At 38.4% G+C, this 24,180-nt stretch overlaps 1 protein-coding gene across 7 annotated transcripts in view; it reads right to left on the bottom strand.

Annotated features, from left to right (window-relative positions):
* Positions 1-2,261: 2,261 nt before the first annotated feature.
* The window catches only part of si:dkeyp-118h9.7 (sacsin), a 99,705-nt gene continuing 77,786 nt past the window's right edge, over positions 2,262-24,180 (bottom strand). For 5 of the 7 annotated variants that reach the window (XM_043679387.1, XM_043679389.1, XM_043679388.1 and 2 more), the window contains 2 exons: positions 18,139-18,227; positions 2,262-13,663 (listed from right to left, as the gene is read on the bottom strand). In XM_043679387.1, the coding sequence (XP_043535322.1) occupies positions 2,658-13,663; positions 18,139-18,227 (11,095 nt within the window). In that variant the 3' untranslated portion in view covers positions 2,262-2,657. Of the gene's footprint in view, positions 13,664-18,138; positions 18,228-19,144; positions 19,555-20,528; positions 20,650-24,180 lie in introns of those variants that run through there. The other 2 variants (XM_043679393.1, XM_043679392.1) reach the window with 2 other exon arrangements.

The raw sequence follows: 24,180 nt of genomic DNA, 5'->3' as shown, positions 1-24,180 counted from the left end.
TCCAGCACTGATCCTTGCAGAACACCACTAGTTACTGATCTCCATTCTGATAAGCACCGCTACTGTGTCTTCTATGACCAAGCCAGCTTTATATTCATCAAGCTAGCTCATCTTGGATCCCATGAGATTCTACTTTTTGTACCAGCCTGCCTTGAGATACCTTATCAAATACCTTACTAAAGTCCATGTAGACAAAACCGGCTGCCCTTTCCTCATCAATCATTCTTGTCACCTCCTCATAAAAACTCAATCAAGTTGGTGAGACATGATCTCCCCCGCACCAACCTATGCTGCCTATCAGTAATAAGTCCATTTGCTTCCAAATGTGAATAAATCCTGCCTCTCATTATCTTCTCCAACAGCTTCCCCACCAATGATGTCAGGCTCACTGGCCTGCAATTACCTGGATTATCTCTGTTTCCCTTCTTAAACAAAGGAACAACATTGACCATTCTCCAGTCCTCTGGAATCTCGCCTGAGGCCAAAGAGGATGCAAAGATGTCTGTGAAAGCCCAAGTTATTTCCAGTAATTAAATTTATAGTAATTAATTCCACTGATTAAAAACAGTGAAATTTACCCAAATTTAGAGATGATCTAACACCAATCAATACACTCCACACACCTGGTTTCCCATTACAACCTCCATCTCCCATACAATTGGGATCCCTTTCTTAATTTCTTAGAAACTGTTCTTTTCCAGTATTGGGTTTTTAAATTAAATTTTGTGATCAAACAGAAACTCCACAAACACTCTCCAATTCAAACACATTGTCAGTATTAATATTGGTCAGGATTGGCACATAATGCAGGTTAGATACAGAATAAAACTTCCTCTACTCTTTTATACAATAATTAAATGGAAAGTAAAATTTCTTCAACACCAATCCCATCAAATGTTCCCAGGAGAGGAACAACACAGAGTTAAATACAGAGTAATGCTGTGTCTATTCTTTTATATTGAAAGTAAAGCCCCCTTCACTCTTTTAAACACAAGTAAACTGTACATAAAGCTCCCCCATCAAACACTCAGCAAAAAGCACATGGTTAGATGCAGGGTAAAAATCCCTCAAAATTACACCACATGTAATTGGAAAGAAATGCTCTCTTGACTCTGTTTATTTCAAACACACACACACGACAGGAGCATGGAGCAAGACATAGAGAAAAATCTCTCTACTCTTTTAAACAAAAAGTAAAGATCTCCCTATTCTTTGAAACTGGAAGTAAACTGGTCCATCAAAAACTCCTGATGCAAATATAACATGGGGCTAGATGTAGAGTAAACCTCCTCACACTGTCCCCTAAAAATACTCCTGGACTGGGACTGCATGGAGTTAGACATGTTGCCCTTAGAGTACAAGTGGTGAGGAAGATGGACAATGAGTGGGGAAGGAGGGCAAAAGCAATAGGTGTTTTATTAATGTTTGCTCTTGCCTCTACCTGAAACAATCAATTTAATTCCTCTCTCCAGGCTGTGGTCACCTTCAGAAGCTGGACAGATTTCATCATCAGTAAGACTATCCAATCAGCTGCCTGTCACTGGTCTCTCTTTCAATGGACCACTGAGTTAAATCTGCTCTATGGTTTCACATTAATCCAGTCCTAAAATTGCATCTTTCTCCAGTTTCTCTAGGTCATTTCATGCTCAGCTGAGCTAACTGTGGCAATGCCATCTTTCTTGGATGCTAGCTAATATTGTTAACAGTGCTTTCTTTTCAGCTGTTTATCTCTTTCAATCTGTCCTCATCACAAAAAAATCCCTTTTGATCTCTGTAATCTTCTGCAATGCCAGCTCTTTAACCTCCCTTTCCTCTCCAAGTCTGTGTCCTTCTTTTCTGGCATCCATAATTGAGTTCCTCCAGTTTTCCTTTGATCAGTATTCTATGTTGGCTGATGTTGGCTAATTCACATTATTGAGAGTATAACAAAACCATCTCAAGACTTGAATCAAACACTTAAATACTACGTTTTACATTAAAACTGAGCTAAAATAGAGATAGTTATGCTCAGGCATCTAATTAAACATTATAGTTTCTGTAAAGTAAAATAACATACTCCCTCTTACAATCCACGCACTTGTAAGGAACACTACACCTTCTTGCAAACAGAAGCTACAAAATGTAGATGCTGTAGCTGGATTAATTTAATGTAATTTTGTCTGAAGTAGTGGAAGTATTAAACGGTTATTCGCAGCATTATTGTTTCATTTGAACCATATACCTTAAATACTTTGTTCAGACAAAATAGAGTATTTCAGTAATCTTATTTTATTTGTAAATTGCTGTTTACAAAACTGAATGCAATGACTGCAGATAGAAAATGGTTTTAGATTTAAAGTTTATATTCACTGAATAGAAGCAATTATTTAACAGATATATACATGGAGAAACTGATTTAAGTAAATTACAGTGAAAACAGTAACCATTTGTCAGCATTCTAATCAGTAAATTGTTCAATTGGCAGGTACCTCAGTGTCAAACACTTGTGTGTACAAGGTCAAACAAGAATTTATGGAATATCAGTACTTAAAGGTGACAAATTTAATGTACTTAACCACATATATTGCAATTTTTGTGCATAAGCAATAGTTCTAGTCTAAAGTCAGACATTGATTTTTAATTACATTAAAACAGCATTGATCATTGAAGATTGCTTTTTATGAGTTACTCATGATATAGTCTTCAATATAGTCCAGTACTGTTTGTGCTAAATTCAGAACCTCCTGCTCATGCCCTGCCTTGAATTGGTCATTTGGAACATTGGGTTGTGAATGATAGTTGGGATACTGGGTCTTCTTGCTATCTACCCCAAGCTCTCTAAGTTTAATCACTACCTTCTCCAGGTCTGAGAGTTTTGTACTATATCTAGATACCTGGCTAGCAAGGAAAGTAATGCTGTGGTCATTAACACATTTTCCACTATATATGTATTCTGCAGCTATTAAAGCCTTTTCCACTGCTTGATGGATTTTAAAATAAAGCCATTCGGTGGCAGTGCAGTCGCGACCAGTGCTGCCCAGGTCATTGGGTGCTGCTTTAAAGTCACATTTTGCTTGTCTAAACCATCTCTGAGCTTCTTCTGGGTTGGACTGACTTCTCTTTGGGAATGACCAAAATTCACTTGCTGATTGATTCTTCTTCTGCTGTGAGTGGCTCTGCTTATGCCTTGATGCTTCAGTATTCCATTGGTTAAAGAAAGAAGAAAAATCTTCCTCTTTATGAGAAAAGGAGCTTTTGAAAGTTGACGAGCTGCTTCCATTCTCAGCATTGATGATATCTAGCTGCTTTACCTTCTCTTGAATAAAGTGACACAGCTTGGTTGTCACTTCAATATTATTTGGATTTTTGTCTGGATGCCATTTAAGGTAAAGACGACGAATTGCCTTTTGTCTCTCATCCCTTGGAAGATTCCTTATTTCTTTCAGGTATTCTTGAATTTCTTTCTTAATGTTGTCAAAAGATTCATATTTCTGACCAAATGTTTGTTGTTGGTCCTTTGGCAAATCTAATACAACAAGATTCTGGCTGACCTCCTCAGGCGCTTTTTGTTGAATGAATTTATAGACATCAAGATGGTTGACTACAATAAATGAGTCATGTCCTATTTTTATTTTGTACTTTTGCATTCTAATATCTTTGAAAAACGTATCTGTGCTTAATCGTTCAATAAAAATGGCATACAGATATTCGTTGGAAGTGGGGCCTTTATAACCTACATACTCGCCAACTCTGAAATTATACATAATATCCATTTCTAATGTATGAATTAGTTCTTCAGGAATTGGTTCTCCAGGATTTGGCAGGTCCAGGGAAACCTCAAATTTTAACTTACCAGTGTGGATGCCTTTACCTTCCAGTACTTTTGGGATGTCTTCTGGATTTTCACAGCTGAGCATCAACACCAAGATTAACAGTGAATCTTTGTTTAAAGCATTCTTCAAGAGTAAATTAATCTCTGTGGCCAGAGAATGTATTATCACAGTTTTCATACTGAATGGCACATTCTCCCTATGCTCCAGATAAACCACACCACTTCCCATGTTGTTCATCTTAGTGTACACTTGTTTGTCAATGCTGGTATTACTCAGTTGTCTTGATCCTAAACAAAGGATAGTTTCCAGCTTCTCACAACAAATAATTTGTATTTTGGAAAAGACATTTTCACAGTCACGCTCAACATCATTCACAGACAGCTCTCCACTACACTGACCCTTTAACAAACTCACTAACCCAATTCTAAAACTAGAGGACACAAGGATCTTGTGAAAATCATTTCTGAATGCACAATTATCTCCATATGGACATATGCGTAGGACTGATTCATTGAGTACTTCCTCTGTTAACTGTGAAAGCATCTTGGGGCGAATCTCTTCAGGTAGAAATTGTATAAGATTTATTTGCTTATAAGGATCAGGATTTAGATAGCATTCAGCCAGATCTAGAAGAAAATTAAACTTTTCTTTTAGAGCACTGGCATCTCTTCTAGAACCAGTGGTAATTCTGTCATTAAAACATAATGTTTCTGATGCATACAGAAAACCATCACTTGCTGGAAGATATAATGGCTTTAGTTTCTCAGGTGCGCGTTCCTCTGTTTTCGACTCCAGAAGTGAAAATAAGAAATATAAGGTTCGTTTCACTGTTGTCATTTGGTTTTGATTTAAGCTATTAACTTTGCTGGAATCTCCATAAAGAGACCGAAGCACTTGGGTGAGGTGGGAAGCTGATGGCTCCAAAGCAACATCCAACTTCTGGAAAAACTCACGGTATGGAGCTAGAAGTGGGGGAAGCCGATATAAATAAGGACAAAACTCAAGATAATTTTGCAAAGAGAACACCACCTCATTGATTTTTACCAGTTTAGAATCCTCTTCTACAAGAACAATGGGAAGGTCTGTCAGGGCTTGGACGTCAAATACACGATTTTGAAGAAAGCCATAAGCAGTTTGAAGCACTTTTGATCTGGTTTTTATAATGCTCTGATTTGTGCAGGGAGCTAAGCATATTTTCCTAAGGTTTGCGATAACTACATTTTCTGGAGGACTACAAATAGCTCCAGCAGCTTTTAATCTATTTATATTATTTCTTGACTGGCTACATTTAGTTGGCAGGATTGGCATTGAGGTCCAAACTAGCTCTTCATCTTCATCCCGATGTTTCACCAATGAATCTCTTAAAGCAACAAAGTTTCTCCCTTCTGCATAAGGAGAATGCAAGCCCCGCAAACTCTCCCGAACTTTGTGTGGATAAACAAATTTGATACTTGCTACTTTTTCATAAAAATTCTTCTGGAGATTTTCCTCATTAATGCTGCATAAGTACGTGACTAAAGCTTCACTTTTCTCAATTAGTTCTTTCAAAGGAGCATGCAGTTTGACTTCTTCTGAAACTTGTGTTGCAAAAGCAATAAAGTCATCTGAAGACACAATGCACTTTAATCCCAGATCCTTGAGCAATTTGTTCAAATTGGAATCGTCAAGGTGGCATCCCAAAGCTTTAAAAAAGTCCTCAGGAATAAAATTTTCTGCAGGAATCATAATTTTAAATAACCGTCCACTATTTTCATAGAAATATGAAACTTTTTGAAATATCCCATTTTTAGCTTTGATTAGTTTTACATTTTTCAGACCAGACACAACTTGTTCTTTTTTCACTTCATAGGCTAGGGGATAACAGCAAATTATATTGTACAACAGGTGTATGACATCCAATTTTTGATCACTAAATATTTGTTCAATGTTAGGAAGAATGTAATCCATAAAGAACTGCAGATCATCTATAATTTGAATGCCTAAATCTTCTGATACCTCAGTGTTTATCCTTGTTTTTTTCAAAAACATACAAGAACTGTCCAATTTATACAAATGTGGAAATGTGTCACTTAACTGAGTATTTAGAATATAAACCACATTGTACATTTCAATACTTTCAAAAGTCTCTTCCATTGTTTCAAAGAGCGGCAGTGTTTTTAGCTGTTCCTGGTACTTACGTTTATCATCACTTGCTTCAATTCCAGAATGAAGAAACCTTAAAATGGATTCTATTTCCCACTCATTTAAATTATTCCAGTTTAATTTTGTCAGACGCAGATGTTGTAAAATGGCATTTTTATCATCAGTTTTCATGGAATTTGGTCTAATAAAATTAAACATTACTTTCAATGAAAAGTAATCTGCAGCAATTTTAGCAAGTCCAAGCTTCAGCAAAATTCGTGCTATACTAGTTTGGGTCATTTCGCAGATAACACTATGTAATGATCCGAGTGGTGCAAGGAGGGGCTGGTCAGTATAACTTGGGCATAACACTGGTAAGATTGCAAGGTCTGAAAATAATAACTTAAGCTTATCAACTGTGCTCTCCTTATCATCATCACTCTTTATTTGGCTCTCAAAATATTTCCACAATTTTTTCAGCCATTCTATGAACTGCTCATTTTCAGTCCAGTTCAGCCATAGTTGTGGGTCAGTGGAGTTAATCTGAAACTTATAACCAAGCTTGCTTCGGATGAATTGCTCAGCCCTTGAAATTGTGAAGTCTTCTAAAAAGCCAGCTATAACTAAGAAGTCTTTATATTTCTTGTTGACATCATAGCTTGCAAAGTACTTCTGGGATTCCGGAAATAAATCATGAAATTTAGAAATATATTTGGGAGAGATGCGTTTAAATTTTCCCAGCATATTATCTTGTGTGACCAACAGTGGTAAACTATTTAAACAACTATAATTTCCATCCTTCACATCAGAGAGACAGTAGTCCAAAAGTGCCATGCATCTGGTCCCATCTTTAATTAGGGATTCGCTGAGTAGTAAGGGATAGTTAGTCTTCGTTAGTTCTGGGTTGTTCAGTGGATGGATCTGAAGAAACTTTCTGACTGTGCTTGGATTTAAAATGAATACATCCATACAAGCTCTTTCCAAACTTTTTAATACTTTGGTCATAAAGTCAGATTGCAGCACTAAATTCATACCAATGTCTTCTAAAATTTCAGTCAGTTTCCCAGTTATGTGAGCAGTTACAAAGTGAGGAACTTCAGCTCGTTTTTCTTTGGTCAAACTGGACCATGTAATATTAATGATCTTCTTCTCATCATGTAATTGATTACTTTCATGTTTGATTGTGGGGATCAGACAAAGACCCTTCTGATATATGCACCTGTAAATCTGATTTATCATTAATTGCCATTCCTGAGGAACATCTTCAGAAACATGAGGGAAGAACCATAGGTAATCAGGTTCAATATAGTTTTTGCATAATTCTAAACTGTTAAATTTTAGAGGATCCACATTGCTGTCTGCAATTTTTTTCTGCATGTAATCAAGTAAATCAGCATATAAAGGAGCAATCAGGTGTAATTTTAAAAAGTTGTTCCATTTCATCTTTCCACTTTGCCCATCCTGTTTCCAAAGATCTCGCCTGGCAAAGTCAACAGCAAAGTTTCCATTGATGTGAACTGGGAGACCAGTCTCAATGGGCAGAGGCAGGAAGCAAAAGGCTTTACCTTGAAAACTGTTGCAGTTAGTACAAGCTGCAACAGAACCCCGAGGCAAAAGTATCTGACCCAAGCTTGAGCAAAAGTTCTGCACTGACTCAGCTACTTCTGTATTAGAAACCCCCACTTTATTTGCTAATATCCATTTGGTTGGATGTTTGTTAGAAGATCGTATCTCCATTTCATATATTACTTGATGGGATTCTATTTTGGATTCTCCAGTCATGGAACTCAAACATTTTTGGATATAATTTCGTAAATGTTCCTGCTCCCTGGTGCTTTCCTCAGACATATCTACTTCTGCAGTATACATTCCATGCAATTCGCTTGACTTTTTGTCTATTTTATGAAAACTAATTTTCTTGATATGATTCAAAAACAAAAGGAGACTGTCGGAATCGTCTTTCAATACCTCTAGCAATTCTAAAATCATATCCTTTGTGGCTGCTTGCTTTGAAATATCTGATTTTTCTGCCATTTCTACTGTTCTCAATGGCAATCGGAACATGGTACCTTCCTCAAGATTGAAGAAAGATGGAAGAAACGTATTATAAACATCCTCAAATGTACTTTTAAACTTCTGGTTGACTGCAAACATACCACCTGGAGAATGTGACTTTGCTGTGGAAAGCACAGCCAAATTAGGGTCAAAGATACACAACATACTGTCACCTGACATAAAAGAAGGACAGTCTGTCAGATGGTACACTGAATTAAAACCAAGGCCGTATTTTCCAGTTTTCTCTGGACTGTTGCGCTTGCCACCTTCTCCAAGTTGTTGTATACCTTCAATATCTTTGTCTGAAAACTTCTTGTTATTATAAACACATAGTGCAGGTCCTTGAAGTGCATTCCATTCTTCGCCAAAGGTTTTTGTAGTGCCATGTTTTCTGGGATCCCAAATAAAATGGATTTCTGAGGCTTCAGCATCGTCAGCATTTTGAATCAGCTCCTTTAGAATATCTTTCTTGGATGGATAGGCTTTGATGATATTTTTTAAGCGTACTGTTAGTTTTTCCTGTTGGCCAAATTCCTGTGCCCATACAGACATATCTTTGACCTGTAAAACTTCCAGCGCTCGGTGTTTCATTGTCTGAACATGAAAACGGACAGCTGTTTCTCTAGCTATCTGATTATGGCAGAGATTTACATCATCTCCTACAACAAGCCATGGTGTGTCATTGTATTGCAGCGTTTGAGCAGACTGAAGAATACAGTGCTGATTGGGCAGCAGAACATTTTGCAAAATGTCTTCCTGGTCGGATGCTTCAATGAATCCAGTTGTTACAATTCTAAGACAGATAGCAAGATCGCTATCAGACAGCCTTGATCCATGGTATTTATCTGACATGCTTTTCAGAACTGAGACATAATCTTGCAGTCTAAAATATTCCTTAATCTCCAGGCACTTCCACAATTCCTCACATTCCACATATTCTTTGGGAAGTTCATAAAGATATGGAACTGCATCAAATGAAACCTTCCGAGCAACCAAATTGACAGACACAAACTGTCCATGAACTAAAATAAAGGGGAATTCTTGAGCAGCACCATAGATTTCCTTTTTTGACTCTGGATCTCCCTTTAATTGTTTAGTTAAGTAGATGTAACATTCTTTAGTTATCCTTTTTAGATCACTGGTTGCTATATTATTGTATGTATACACATGCTTAAGTTGTTCCAACACTGTCCTAACGGGTGGTTGTCTATTCAAACCTAGAATGGAAACAGCTTCAGTGGACAACTTGGTTCCTTTCAGCAGTTCTTTGTCTAACACCATTTCTGTCATGTTCACTAGTAATTGGAACTTGCAACTGTACAAGTCTTTTGCTTTTGTTAAAACAACAGTATCTAAAGAAACATTTTGTTCCTGACTATATGGAAGAAAAGCAGGAAGAAATGGCACATTCTGTAAGTTTTGTTGCTCATCATCACCAAGCTGATTTAGGTCTTTGAGCAGATCCAGGATATGACGCACTCTTTGGTATGCCTTGTTCCTGTCAAGGTCCCATACTTGTTTAATGGTCACTGCTCTTTCAAGTAATTCAGGGAAAGCAATTTTGTCTTTTACCATCCCTAACATTTCTAACCTTAATAATCTCTCAGGATGGAGAAAAGTTTCAGAAGTTCCTCTAAGGAATCGCCCTTCCTCTGCATCATAAAGACAAGCTATCTTGCCTTCTGGGTGTACAAGATTTTTGATATACTGGAGATCTTTCTTCCCACTAACTGGCATGCATGGTTTTATGCTTAACATTTCATCAATAGAAGAATTCCTTATATCAATTGCATAAATAATAAAATCATTCCTAGTTTTGGGATTTATAGTGTCTAAGTTCTGAAATACAATTTCCTTATAAAACAATTCCCAATCATATGTGTTCTGTTCAATAGAATGGCCACATCCACTGGCAATAAAACTTTGTTTAACCCACTCTGGTAAGTGAACTGAAATATAAGGTTTTGAAAGAAATTTGGAAAACTCAGTAACAGCAGACTCTCCAACTCTTTTGTTTTTAAGAATTGATGAATCTAAAAAACAAGCTTGGTTGATTGGGCACCAGTCTTTTCCATTGCTGAATGCTTTGACTGTAACACCATTGATTCCATGTGCAATTGCTTTGTAGAAATTTTCCACAATTACTCTAAACTGATTATCAACATTTTTTACATTAGGCCAAAATGTGTAGTAATCATAATTTTCAAATTCTCCTTTCTGTGACATTTGCTGCATGAGTGAAATAGATGTAACATAAGCTGTGGAAACTGCATCTTCCAAAAGGGCTTGATTCCAATCTCCTTTTGGCCCAGAGCTCCAAAGATTCTTCCTGTTTGAGGTAACTGCAAAGGATCCATTAATATGAACTGGAAGACCACATTGAAGTGAAAGAGGCAGAAAACAGAATACCTGTCCCACTTCAACTTCAGTGTTTGGCATCCAATGTCCAGTTTCTTTCTTCTTTTTAAGAGGTATAGCTACGCTTCCAAGAGGAGGGGCAAAATATGTATTTGTTGTTTTACTGCAAGCAATCTGTAAGGCTTTTGCCATCCCAAAACATGAATGAACCAACCAGTATTTTATGTGATTGGGATTATCTATAGTTTCTTCTGTAAACTGTATTATAGTTGAGGTGCTAAAACTTCTAATTTTTTTAGAAAATTTATTTGTACTTTCCAGTACATTCACAGCATTTTGTTGCATTTTTTTAATTGGAAAGTTATCTGCCATCTCAATTAAGTTTAGTATTTGTCTTTCCATTTTGAATACAGAGATTATCTGGTTTTCATGAGCTGAATGTTCACTGATAAATTTCAGTGAAACTTTTCTCACATTCTTTAGGAATATGACAAGATCTTTTGACATTTGCTTGAAGCTTTCCACCAAGGACATGATGTGTTTCTGATTATAATACTTATTGGAAAGCCCTGATACTGCAGCCTCCTCTGGTGTTCTGAAGGGTAACTTAATGAGAGTTCCTTCATAATAGAAATGTTCTCCAGAGTCAGTTTTAAAATTACATCCAAATATTCCATTGTAGGGATTAAACTGTCCAGGAAATTTTTGAATTAAGTCCTTATGATCATAAAGGTTTAGTTTTATTCCTGGGTTGGTTACACAATGGATATGTTTCTTAAGATGAGTGACATTTGGATCAAAAATAAGTAAGTATTTTCCACTGAGGATTGAAGGGACATCAGTTATATGATAAACAGAATTAAATCCAAGTCCAAATTTACCTATCTTATCGATTTGGGTTTCCTTGGAACCTGTCCCAATTCTTGTTATATTGTGAAAATCATCATCAGTAAAACACTCATTGTTGTATGACCAAAGTGCTGGTCCATGGCATGGGGCCATGCCAGGATCAATAAGACTTTCAGGCACATCTTTGTTTTGTCTCATGTCTACCAGGAAACTACAAACTGTTGAACCAGCATCTTCAGCATTTTGAAGCAACTCTTTGAAGAGATCATGTTCTTGATCATATTCTTTCAGAATGTTTTTTATTCTCAGTACAATGGGTTCCACTTGTCCATATTGCTCAATTCCAGTTAATTCAGGTTGCAAAACTTTGTTACTTAAAGGAGGCACATTCAGCCATTCAACTATTGCAAGACATACTTCTTTATGAACAATATAAATGTTTTCATTTTTGATAATATCCTCCAGGGTAGCTTTATCTAGATCACAAAAAACAACTTTGGAACATGGTTTTAAGCAGAATCTACCCTGGCCGTCTTTCCATACAGGGACTGGAAGGTCATTGTTAAATGGAAGATTATTTCTGCGCATCCAATCAAGTATGGAAATGATGGTCTTTAATTCATTTGGGCTACCACAACCAGAGTTTAGTTTATCTAAATTATCTTTTATGTGATAAAGTATTTGAATAATTTCACCATCGTTGAAACATGTTTTCACTGCACATTCAGTCAGTAACTCTTTGTACTGGGATATTTCCCGTGGGACTCTCTTTACATAACAGCTGAGATCTAAATCTTCATGATAGGAAAAAACAATATGCTGCGGGTATGAAAACCCACACCCATTCCAGATCCATGGCTGTTCTATGGCAAGTAAAAGAGTTTTAAACTGACTTAGGTGTTTCTGCATATACTCGTAGATACTTTGCAAATCTGTCAGGAAGTTGCATGGTGAGTTACTATTGGTGTGTACCTGATCAACAATGAAGAGAAGATTTTCAACCACCTTCTTAGGTGGTGGTTGATTGAGTAGTCCCAAAAGTTTGCTTGATTTCTCAGTAAATTTGTCAGTAAGTGGCATTACTAATCCAATAATGCTGGCATACTTTGAATCTCTTACATTTTCAGGTTTATTAAAATCAATATTTAAATTTGTGCATTCTGTCAATGCTTTTGGGAGACTGTTACAGGGCACCCAATGTAAAGACAATAATTGCTCTACAGTTTGATAAGAACAGATGGCCAAAACAGACGTTGTGTTGCATACTTTAATTAAAGCTTCAGCTTTTTTACACACATTGCTGATATCATTAGCCTGGCTGTGTCGTCTGTCTATTAATTGTGCCACCTTTACAAGGTCTTCAGGTGAAATACTGTCTTCTTTTGATTTTAGCCCAAGCTTTTGCAATGTCAGCAGAACTTTCTCATCCCTAGAATAAACTGGAGGAGGAAAGACATGCTGATACTCTGGCTGAAAGAGATGTTGAAAGGTGATGTTGTTTGGATCAAATAAGGCAGAAGCCTGTACAAGTCTGTCTTTTGATGTCAAAAACCGAAGTGTTTTGCACTTGTTGAATAACTCTGGTTTTTGTTTAAAAAGTATTCCACTATTTTTTAGAAACCAGAGCATCACCTTTTCAATTTGTTGAAGTTCATACTTTTGGGTTTCCACTCCCTTCAACATGAGCAATGCAACATCTGCTGTGGTCAGTAATTTTCCCCTCATCAACATGAGCCTCCTGTCCTTCTCATCAACACACTTAAGTACAATTTCAGGTAAAGGCATATCATCTGGAATCTCCGGGTAAACATCATTACTCAAAGCTCCATATGTTCCTGCTGTAACAAGCTCTTTATTTGTTGATCTGAGAGATGTCATTTGTCGGAAGATTGGCAACTTGAATAATATATTTACCTCGTCAGTATCAAATACAGATGCTTCAGCAAGAAAACTTCTCAATGCTCTTCTGTCTTCAAATGACATAGAACCAATCTCCTTTACTACTTGCTCACAACCCAGATTCAAAAACAGTTTCAAAACATTATTTGGGCTTGGTAAAAATACATATTTTGCTAACTGCTGATGCTTTAGAAATTCATCACAGCTTTGAACTACACTACCTCCAGCTCTTGTAATTATACTGGCAATTGTATCTGGTAACTTGTAACCATTTTGCATGTGAAATATAATAGTTATATTCTTGGACAAATGTGCTAGCTGGACACTGTCCATGCAATCCCTAAGAGAACTGAGTGGTATAAGTGGCAACCCTTCAAATTTATCTAGAGTTTTACAATTCTTATTCAGAAAATCCCAGAATTGTGCAAGCCATTGTATTGGAGGGTGTTGAGTATCTGTGATGACCCATGTCACATGACCAACCTTTTTAAGCCAATTATCTGGTAGAGCTTTCCTAATGTGCCGTGTAACAGTATCCGCATCCAAGCAAATGAGGTTTGAAAATATTTCTGGAAGAACAAAACAAAGAATTTCCATTGCAATATTTACAATATCATAAGTTAAGTATAATGCTATCAGTATTTATAATTAAGGTAAACACAGCTAAATAGTTTGCTAGCTATCACACTTAATTACAATAAGCAGTCAAATCTATTGGTATTAGAAATAGTTCATATGAAGCAATTAGCAAAACAATCTTCTGAGTTGCTAGTTATTAGAGTTAACTATGGGACAAAAACAGTCAAATAAATAATTAGAAAAATGGCTTTCAGCTAATACGAATCATAAGATCATTGAAAAATTGCAACATCAGCAATAGCCATTCAGACTGCTGTATCCATGTGAGAACAAATCTACCAGTCCTACTCCCACAGCCCCAATTCTTTTCTCTCTTCAGGTGCTTTTGCAATTCCACTTTGAACACTACGACTGAATTTGTACTTTCCAGATCCTAAGCACCTGCTGAGTAAAATGTTTCTCATCACAACATTGGGAACAGCTTCTACAATCTCTGACCAGACCCTTCATGAACACTTCTACCAAGTCATCTCTCAATGTTTTTTTCCCCCTCGAAGGATAATAGCTTTTCCATTCTATCGCTGTAGTTGAAGTCCCTCATTCTCATCCATCTTTTTGGTATATTCCCTAAAGTTTTCAGATCCTTCCTAAAGTGTGGTGCCTAGCATTGGGTATAATAATTCAGTTCTGGCTGTATCAGTGTTTTATAAAAGTTTGTCTCAACTTCCTTACTTTTACATTCCAGCTTCAGTTAAAAACTTCATACCCGATATGCAATCTTACCTGATACTTTCAATAATTTGTCCACATATACTCTGCCATTTTTGAATTATTCCCATTGTTTAATGTCCTTGCTCATTCACGTTCCTAAAATTTATCACTACACACTTCTTTCTCTATATTCCTATTCCTCTTTCCTTTTCAAATCCTACCTTCTTGGTCTACTGGCCTATCATCACTTCATTGATGTAAAATCTTGTTCCGTAAAACACTTATAAAGTACTTTAGGATAGTTTATTATGCTGAAGTCACTACATAAATAAATGCAAGCTGTTCTTGTTGTTGTCCCATTCTACCATCCCTACTCAGCTGGGATTTCTAAACCAAATCATGTAAATCTTTGCTCTTTTGTTACAGGCTTACTACTACCACAGCTCTGCTTTTGCAGCAATTGCACATGGCCTTGGTGAGACAACATCTGGAATACTAGGAGAAAGTGAGGACTGTAGATGTTGGAGATCAGAGTTGAGAGTGTGGTACTGGAAAAGCACAGCAGATCAGGCAGCATCCAAGGAGCAGAAGAATCAACGTTTCCGGCAAGAACTCTTCATCAGGAATGAGAATGAAGGACTCTTACCCGAAATGTCAATTCTCCTGCCCCTCGAATGCTGCCTGACCTGCTATGCTTTTCCAGCACCACACTCCCAACATCTGGAATACTGTGTGCAGTTTCAGTCTCCTTGGAGTGATGATATTTTGGCTATGGATGGGGTGCAACAAAGGTTTACCAGACTGATATCAAGGATGATGGGCCATGATCACACTGAATTGTCTATGCCTGTTCCTAAATTCTATGTTTCTATGTAAGAGAAAAGACCAGGGAAGTGGGTAAAATTGGGTAGCTTCACAATAAAGCTTGCCCAAGACCTATGGGCCAAATAGCCTCTACCTAAGCTACATTATTTTAACATATTATTACAATGCTTTTTATTACAATGTCTACTTGTTAGAAATTAGTATTCTATTCAATGCCTTCATTGCCAGCAGTCAGCTTCCCCTAACTGAAGGTAAAATTGTCAAAATCACTTAGAAGTTTCCCCAACATTGCATGACATAACTACAAGTAAAAGTAATAAAGAAAATGAATATAATTAACAAGCTGAAACCAACAATTTCAAAATTGCCGTTGTTGCAAATTATTAATGGCTCTTTGGCCAATATAAGACAGTGCAAACCCAAATTTAAAAGTGGAAGTTTGAAATGATAAAGCATACTTGCCAAAGCATATTACAAACAGTTTAAAGATAAAACAGATTTTCAGTTTGCTTACAATGTTTGCTGTAAAAGGCAGAGATCTCAGACTAGCTACGTGTTTTAAATGGAGGGGATATATGCATAGGTATTTAGATTTTCAGAAGCAGAGTGACAAGGTGCCATATCAAAGGTTACTGCACAAGAGTTAATGATGTAGGGAGAAAAATATTTGCATGCTTAGAGGATTGGTTAGGTAACAGGAAGCAAAAAGAATGGGTAATTTTGGATCGGGTATGATATAACAAGTGGAGTGTCTTAGGGATCAGTGCTGAGGCTTTACTATTTACAATCTATATCAATGATTTATATGAGGAGACCAAATGTATAGTTAAAAACTTTGCTGATGACAAAATTACAGGTAGGAAAGTAAGTTGCAAGGAGGATATAAGGAACTTGCAAACAGATATAGCTAGTTCAGTGAATGGGCAAAAGAAATATATCATGAGCAAGTATAAACTTGTCCACTCTGGCAGGAAGAATAGAAAAGAAGCATATTATTTAGATGGTGTGAGACTACAGAACTGAAGTACATAGCTCTAGATGCTCTGGTATATTAATCATAAGAAGTTGATAGGCAGGTGATTAGGAAGGCAGAAGGGCTATTGCTTGTTTCAAGGGGAATGAAATATGAGGGTAGAGGTCTTTGATACAGTTCTACAGGTTGTTGGGGTGAGATCACAGCTGGGGTAGTCTGTACAGTTCTGGTCTCCTTACTTACAAAGGACATAATAGTGTTAGAAGGAATTTATAGAACATTTGCTTGACTGATCTGGGGATGAGTGGTTATCTTATGAAGAAAGGTGGGACAGATCAAGTCTGTAATCGCTGGAATTTAGAAGAACGAGGGTTGATCTTCTTGAAACATACAAGATCCCAAAGGGAATTGACAGAGTGAGTACTGAGAGGATACTTCCTCTGTGTGCTAGATAGAAACTAGGGAAACAGTTTAAAAATAATTCAGAGGAGAGATTCTTCGCAGGGCCCATATAGCCCCAGAGCGATTAGCAAAGTTCAAGAAAGGAGCATCTCCAGAGTGCCCTAAATGTAAAACAAGCACAAGCACCGTTACTCATTGTCTATGGTGGTGTCTTAAGATCTGTAGGTACTGGGGTGCCATAGCGAGTGAATTCGATGGGATCCTGGGAATTGAAATTAGGTTGATCCGGTATCCCTTCTTTTGGGACTGCCAAACCTGCCTACACTAAATGAACAAGGGAAGAGATTATTCAACATTCTCACGTATTGTGCAAAAAAGAACATTTTCATGAACTGGATCTCAGAAAAACCCCTAGGTCTCATGAAATGGTGCAGACTAGTGACGGAGCACACCCCCCAAGATTATCGTATGGATGTGGTTCACCAGAAAACCGAACTATTTTATAAGACTTGGCAGCCCTAAATAACATTCACGCTACACAAATACCAGGCAATGACCATGCCCAATATGAACCAATCTAACCACTACCTCTTGATATACAATGGTGTTACCACCACTTAATCTCCCACTATCAATATCCCAAAACAATGGATTACTATTGACCAGAACTCAAGTGGACTTTCCAAAAAAACCACAGTGGCTACAACAGCAGGTCAAAGGCTAGGAATACTGCAGAACTTACCTTCTGACTCTCCGTAATCTGCAAGGCACAAGTCAGGAGTGTGATGGAGTACTCTGAACTTGCCTGGATGGTGAAGCTTGATAATATTCAAGACAAAGCAACCCATTTAATTGGCACTACATGCACAAGCACCCACTCCCTTCACCATCGACTCAGCACTCAGTAGCAGCAGTATGAACTTCATACAAGATGCATTGCAGAAATTCATTAAAGATTCGCAGACAGCACCTTCCAAACCCATGACTACTTCCAGCTAGTAGGGCAAGGGCAACAGAGACTTTGGAACACCAGCACCTGCAAGTTGCCTTCCAAACCACTCACCAACTGGATTTGGAAATATATCACCATTCATTTACTGTTGCTGGGTCGAAATCTGGAATTCCCTTCCTAAGGGCATTGTGGTTCAACCCACAGCATGTGATTGCAGCAGTTTAAGAAGGCAGCTCACTACCACCTTCTCAAGGGCAACTATAAACAGGCAATAAATGCTGGCCAGGCAGCAACACCCACATCTCACACATGAATTTTAAAAAACCTCAAGTAACTTAGGAGTGTGAAACTAGTCTTCAATATTGATGTTAAATGGGTAATAATAAAAAAAAGGCCAATTCATAATATGGCTGATTTCTGGTCAGATGTGAAACAAGCTCATGATTTTCTATTGACAGTTTTGTGGCATCAGTGAAGATCAAGTTCACCTCCAGAGATCCAATTTCTTCCACTCAGTCACTGAATTCAAGAAGGTTCCAGTGCATTGGCAAACTAATTTTTCTGCAATTTTCATAAATAATGAACAGAAACAAGGTTCTTACGATTATATGCAATCTTCTTTAGGTGTTGCTGCAATGCATCACCGAGATCTTCAGGCAGAAAACTTCTCTTAAGACCCGGAAGTAAAATTCTACATTTATAGCAAAAGAAAAGTGTCAACTTCATGCATTGTTTCTATCTTTTCACTACAGTATATATATATATATATTATATGTAATCTCTACAAATATACTAATTAGTCTGTACATTTTGTTGCTGTCATGCTGGAATTTTGACAATTTTACTGCAATAAGTCAACACTCCTTATAACACTCATGGTTTTCCTAACTGAAAATCACTGGTGCATATTTTCCAACAAATGTCTCTGGTTGGAATTGGGAATAGGAACTCCAGCTATTTTTTTCCCTTTATGTCCTGGATCAAAAACATTTTATTGTTGTTGGGAATCAAATAAGCAGAGGATAGGACTGAATCTGTGACTCTCCTTGGCAACATAACTCATATATTGGTATTGCAAATAAATGTTTCACATAATCTGAGTACAAACATTTTTATTGCAGGAGGTAGTGCTCACTTTAGTTCTGCTACAAGTTAGTAGTCTGTGAAGTATTTTCAGTTCTCCTAGCAAGTTCTTAAAATGAAATGTAATTTTTTTGCTGAGAGTTTTGAGAGGACATGTAGCCAATCTCTGTTTCAAATAGATCCTCCTGCATCATTGAGAAATTTGACCACACACGTAAGAAACTTCATCAGAAAAGTCCTGATCGTTTTTCCTTGAGAAAAACTACTTTTAAAATTAATTAATTTTAATTGAAGAGCTAATTTATAAAACTGTGTGCACTATTCTAAACTGATTATAGAAAAACATTAATAATGTTTTGAATAAGACTATCAACTATCCAAGACCCCAGACACATCTTTCAGGTGAAACAGTGATTTATTTGCATGATACTCAATGTAATCTACTATATTCGCTGCTCATATATAATCTCCTCTACAATGGGAAGACAAAACGTAGAAAAGGTGACTACTTTTCAGAATACCTACATTCTGTTCACAAATACGACCCTGAGCTTCCTGTTGCCTGTCATGTCAGCACATCGCCATGTTCACTGGCCAACATCTCTGTCTTGGGCTTGCTGCAGTGCTCCAGCGAAGTTCAACACGAACTGGAAGAACAGCATCTTTTCGAACTGGGGACTCAGCTGCCTTCAGAACTCAATAGTAAGTTCAATAATTTTAGGGCCTGAGCATCTTTTCGCATGCACATATCTTTACCCCAGACTGCACACAACAGGCCTTGTCATTACATGGACTGCTATCACAAACATCCCATAACAAGGTGACCAAAACTGAACACAATACTCCAAGCGCGGCTTTACCAACGTCCTGTATCAACTTAACTTCCCAACCTCTCAACTCAGTGCCCTCACTGATGAAGGCCAGTGTGCCAAAAATCTTCTTCACTGCCCTGTCTACCTGTGACTCCCCTTTCAGAGAACTGTTCATCTGAACTCCAAGGTCCCTCTGTTCCACTACACTCCTTCAGGAAATTTCACCATGATTTCACTTTCCAAAATGCAAGACCTCATACCTGTCTATATTAAACTCCATTTGCCATTTCTCGGCCCACTTCCCCAGCTGATCAAGGTCCTGCTGCAATTTCTGATAACCCTCCTCACTGTCCACCGTTTTGCCTATGTTACTGTCATCTGCAAACTTATTAATCATACCTTGTACATTCTCATCCAAATTATTGATATGGATAAAAAATAGTAATGGGCCCAGCACTGACGCCTGAGGCACACCACTCGTCACAGTCCTCCAGTCCACAAGCATCCTTCCACTATTACCCTCTGTTTCCTACCATCAAACCAATTGTGCATCTAAATTGCCAGCTCCCCAAGATACCTTGCGATCTAACCTTCCAGAGCAGCCTACCATGTGGAACCTTATCAAAGACCTTACTGAAATTCATATAGACTATGTCTACTGCCCCGCCCTCATCAACCTTCCTGGTCACTTCATCAAAGAACTCTTAAAATTTGTGAGGCATGATCTCCCACGCACAAAGCCATGATGACTATCACTACTCAAACCCTGTTTTTTCCAGATGCACATATATTTTATCTCAGAATCTTTTCAAGTAACTTATCTACCACAGATGTTAGGCTTACTAGTCTATAGCTCCCAGGTTTTTCTTTACCGCCCTTCTTGAACAAGGGCACAACATTCACTATCTTCCAGTCTTCCAGGACCTCACTTGGAGCTAATGATGATGCAAAAATATCAGCCAGGGCCCCCACAATTTCTTCTCTAGCCTCTTGCAGTGTTCTTGGATATATCTGGTCAGGATCATGTTCCCCCTCATTGTCATTATATCACAATCTCACACAGCTTTTTGTACTTGTAGCTCGCCAAGCATACTCACCATATTTTCTGCATTTACAGATGTATAGTAAACCTTTGCAGTCCTCATAATCCTTCTTAATCCAATTCCATCTAAAATCAAACCACATTCTTCTCACTTACTGCCCAACATTCTGGCCTCAATTTTCCTTTCTGAAGTAAAAGAGTGTTGGACAGCAGGTTTAATGGCATCATTTCCACGATCGCCAAGGGCAAATTACTGCAGATTATCATACTTTTCTGACTTGCTTATTTATGTAAGCAAGATGTTGAGTGCATTATTCAGCAAACCTGCTAGTGAGATAGAAGTGTTTGCCACTATTAGGATCTCTCAGTTTCTAAGGTTCAGTTGCTGTACTTAATATTCAGCTGGATGCACTTCAGATGTTGCAAGCCCGAAGCTGTCCCTCACACTGTGGTGCTTGCCCTATAAACTATGGAGAAAGTGATGACTGCTGATGCTGGAGATCAGAGTCAAGAGTGTGGTGCTGAAAAAGCACAGCAGGTCAGGCAGCATCCGAGGAGCAGGAGAATTGACATTTCGGGCATAAGCCCTTCATCAGGAAGATAAGCTTTGATCAGATGGCACAGGAGAAAATTAGGTTCACTGGCACCTTCATGGAAAAAGATCATGGGCACTCGTGGACAGGTTATGGAGAAAAGGTCAGTCCTCTTCCTGGCTGACTGCAACAAGAGACCCCCCCCTACCTGACCAAGCCAGCCTAGGTAGAGATAGCTAGAGACAAACAAAAATGTAGATGGTGGAATCCAAGGTAGATGTACAAGGGGCTGGAAGAACACAGCAAGCTAAGGCAGCATCAGAAGGTGGAGAAGTCAAAGCTTCGGGTATAAACCTTCTTTAGGAGCTGGTGGCATGGATTAGTGCTGTCTTCACTTTGAAAAGCAATAAATAGGAGGGTAGGGGGTGGGGGATGAGGTAGCTGGGAAGGCAACACGTAAATGCAGATGGGAGGTGATGGTGATAAGTCGGAGGGGAAGGTTGAGCGGATAGGTGGGAATAAAGATGGACAAGTAGGACAGTTCAAGAAGGTGGTGTCGAGTTGGAGGGTTGTATCTGGGGTGAGGTGGTTGGAGGGGAAATGAGGAAACTGGTGACGGTGACATGATGTTATGTGGTTGGAGGGTCCTAAGGTGGAAGATGAGGCCACATGGTATTAATGTAGACTTCACCAGTTTCCTCATCTTTCCTGCCCCACCTCATCCCAGATGCACCCCTCCAACTCGGCACAGCCTTCTCGAACTGTCCTACCTGTCCATCTTCCTTCTCACCTATCTGTTCCATTCTCAACTCTGACAGAATTGGATCTTACAGGAAGCAGGTAATAAGGAAATATAGTCAAGGTAACTGTGTGTGTTTGTAGGCCTTTAGCAGACAGTCTATTCCCATAAATGAAATTAGAAATTCAAGGAAAGGAAGGGAAAAGTCAGAGTAAAGACCAGGTAAAAGTCAGAGAAAGATGGAAATTGGAAGAAAAATTGATTAACTTTGCCAGTTCTGGGAAAGAGCAAGAAATAGCACCATTGATGTCATTGGTATATTGGCTAAAGAGTTGTGGGAGAGGTCAAAGCAGAACGAGAACAAGAAAAGCTGAACATACCCCACATAGAGACAACATAAATAGCTTTCACGTGGGTACCCGTAATCACACCATTTCCTTGAAGAAAGTGAGGTGAGTTAAAGGAGAGTTCAAAATGAGACCTAGCTCAGTTAAACGAAGGAGGGAGATAGTGGATGGAGATGATTCAGGCTTCCTTCCAAGAAGAGAGAACCTTCAGACCATTCTGATTAAAAAGACATACAGAGGGATTGCGCATGCATGCTGAAAAAGAGGTAGTTGGGGGCAGGAAACTGGAATTTATGAACCTAATGTAAAGCATCAGAAGAGATAGTGGGAAGAGACTGAATGTGGAAAGATTTTAAAAAAGGCAAGATATGAAGAATTAAGTTCAGTGGGGCAGGAAGAGTCTAAGATGTTGGGTCTGACAATGTCCTTTGTTCATTTTGGGAGAAGGTAGAAGCAGGCTGACATTAAACAAAAAACTGCAGATGCTGGAGATCCAAAACAGAAATAGAAATTACTGGCAAAACTGTTCAGGTTTGGCAGCCTCTGTAGAAAGAAAGCAGAATTAATGTTTCGAGTCCATTAGAAACAGGCTTTGTGAGCTGAGGGAACAATGAGATGGGAAGATGTGGAGGGAAGATCTCTGGAGGAGATCAGGTCAGTGACAGTTCTGGAATCAACAATCTGCTGTTCAGTGATGTAACATAGTCGAGGTGGGGATAGGGGGAACTGTCTGAGGCTTGTCGCTCAGCCTCTATAAGCTAGAGATCGACTCACCAGATGACAACAGCATCAGCTTTGTCCACAGGTTTGATAATAGTCAGGCAAAGACCTGACAGAACAGCGTGCAGAAAGTCCAGAGAGAAACAGGTTGGAGTAGGTGAGGGAAGCAGAAAAATGGAGGTAGTTGATATCAAGTTGACAATTCTCAATGAAGAGATCAAGGGCAGTTAAGAGGCTATTAGGAGGGAGTTCAGGTGGAGACAAGTATTGGAGATGGATGAAAGGGTACATGGAGAGGAGAGAGGACTCCTGCCCAAGGAAGTAGGCGCAGAGTAGAAGTAACAGTAGGTCAATTCAATGTCATGCTGTGCCCTAAATTCATTGAGATGAAGACATAGAGGGATAAAACTCAGTTCTTTGCTGAATACAGATTGTTCAAGAGAGAGTGGAAGGTCAGAGGGTACAGTTAATATACAATAAGAGGTAGGATTACAGGGAGAAAGCAAGACAATGGAGTTGAGAAACTTATCAGCCATGAGTAAATAGCGGAGCAGACTTGATGGGCTCAATGGCCTAATTTCTGCTCCTATGTCTTGTGGTCTTATGATTAGAAGATGGGATGGAGCCAGAGGGAAGCTGTTGGCATTTATAAGTCATTGGAACTTGTGTTCCATAATACTTGAAAGGAAGAGAATACTTGTCAAGGACTGAAATAAGATGAAGAATGAAATGGTAATGGGGGACCAAGAAGCTTTGAGATAGCATAAGTTGGTAGTGATGGAGTGAGAGGTTGACAGTGTACACAAAGTGGCACATGACACTGAATGTTGATCTCAGGATGTGGTAAGAAAAGCTGTCTGAGTTCCATTGCGTGGCTCAGAGATGCTTGAATTCTTGGTGGATTCGAAACGTGAAGGATGGAACTCCAGTTGGAATCCACGTGGGATAAGTCGGAGCCAAACACAGTAATTGATTAAGGAGATTTGGGTGTGAAAGTGAATTTTGGTAAACACCTTATAGGGAGGGAAATAAAAAGCAATTGAGGTAAACAGCTGAAAATGCAAATGGAAATTCAAATTCAGGAGAAGAGCAGAACTCTTTCAAGGTGGGCATAACTGGTTGCGAAATGGTGGGAAATTAAACACTCAAATAAATGGAAATTATTGCAGATAGAAATACAGAAAATGCTGGAGAAAATCAGCAGTTCTGGTAGTAAACACAGAGAGAGCACTAGAGTTAACATTTTGAGTTCAACGATTCTTCTTTGGAAATTCCAGTGAAGCCCAATGGAAGCTGGAGAATCAGCACATTTTCTGCTTAGGCATTTTACAGTCTTCAGGACTTAACACTGAGTTCAAAAACTTGAGA

This window comes from Chiloscyllium plagiosum, chromosome 39, assembly GCF_004010195.1.
Source record: "Chiloscyllium plagiosum isolate BGI_BamShark_2017 chromosome 39, ASM401019v2, whole genome shotgun sequence".
Taxonomy (NCBI): domain Eukaryota; kingdom Metazoa; phylum Chordata; class Chondrichthyes; order Orectolobiformes; family Hemiscylliidae; genus Chiloscyllium; species Chiloscyllium plagiosum.
The sequence above is the reverse complement of the archived record's forward strand: the minus strand, read 5'-3'. Positions and strand labels throughout refer to the sequence as shown.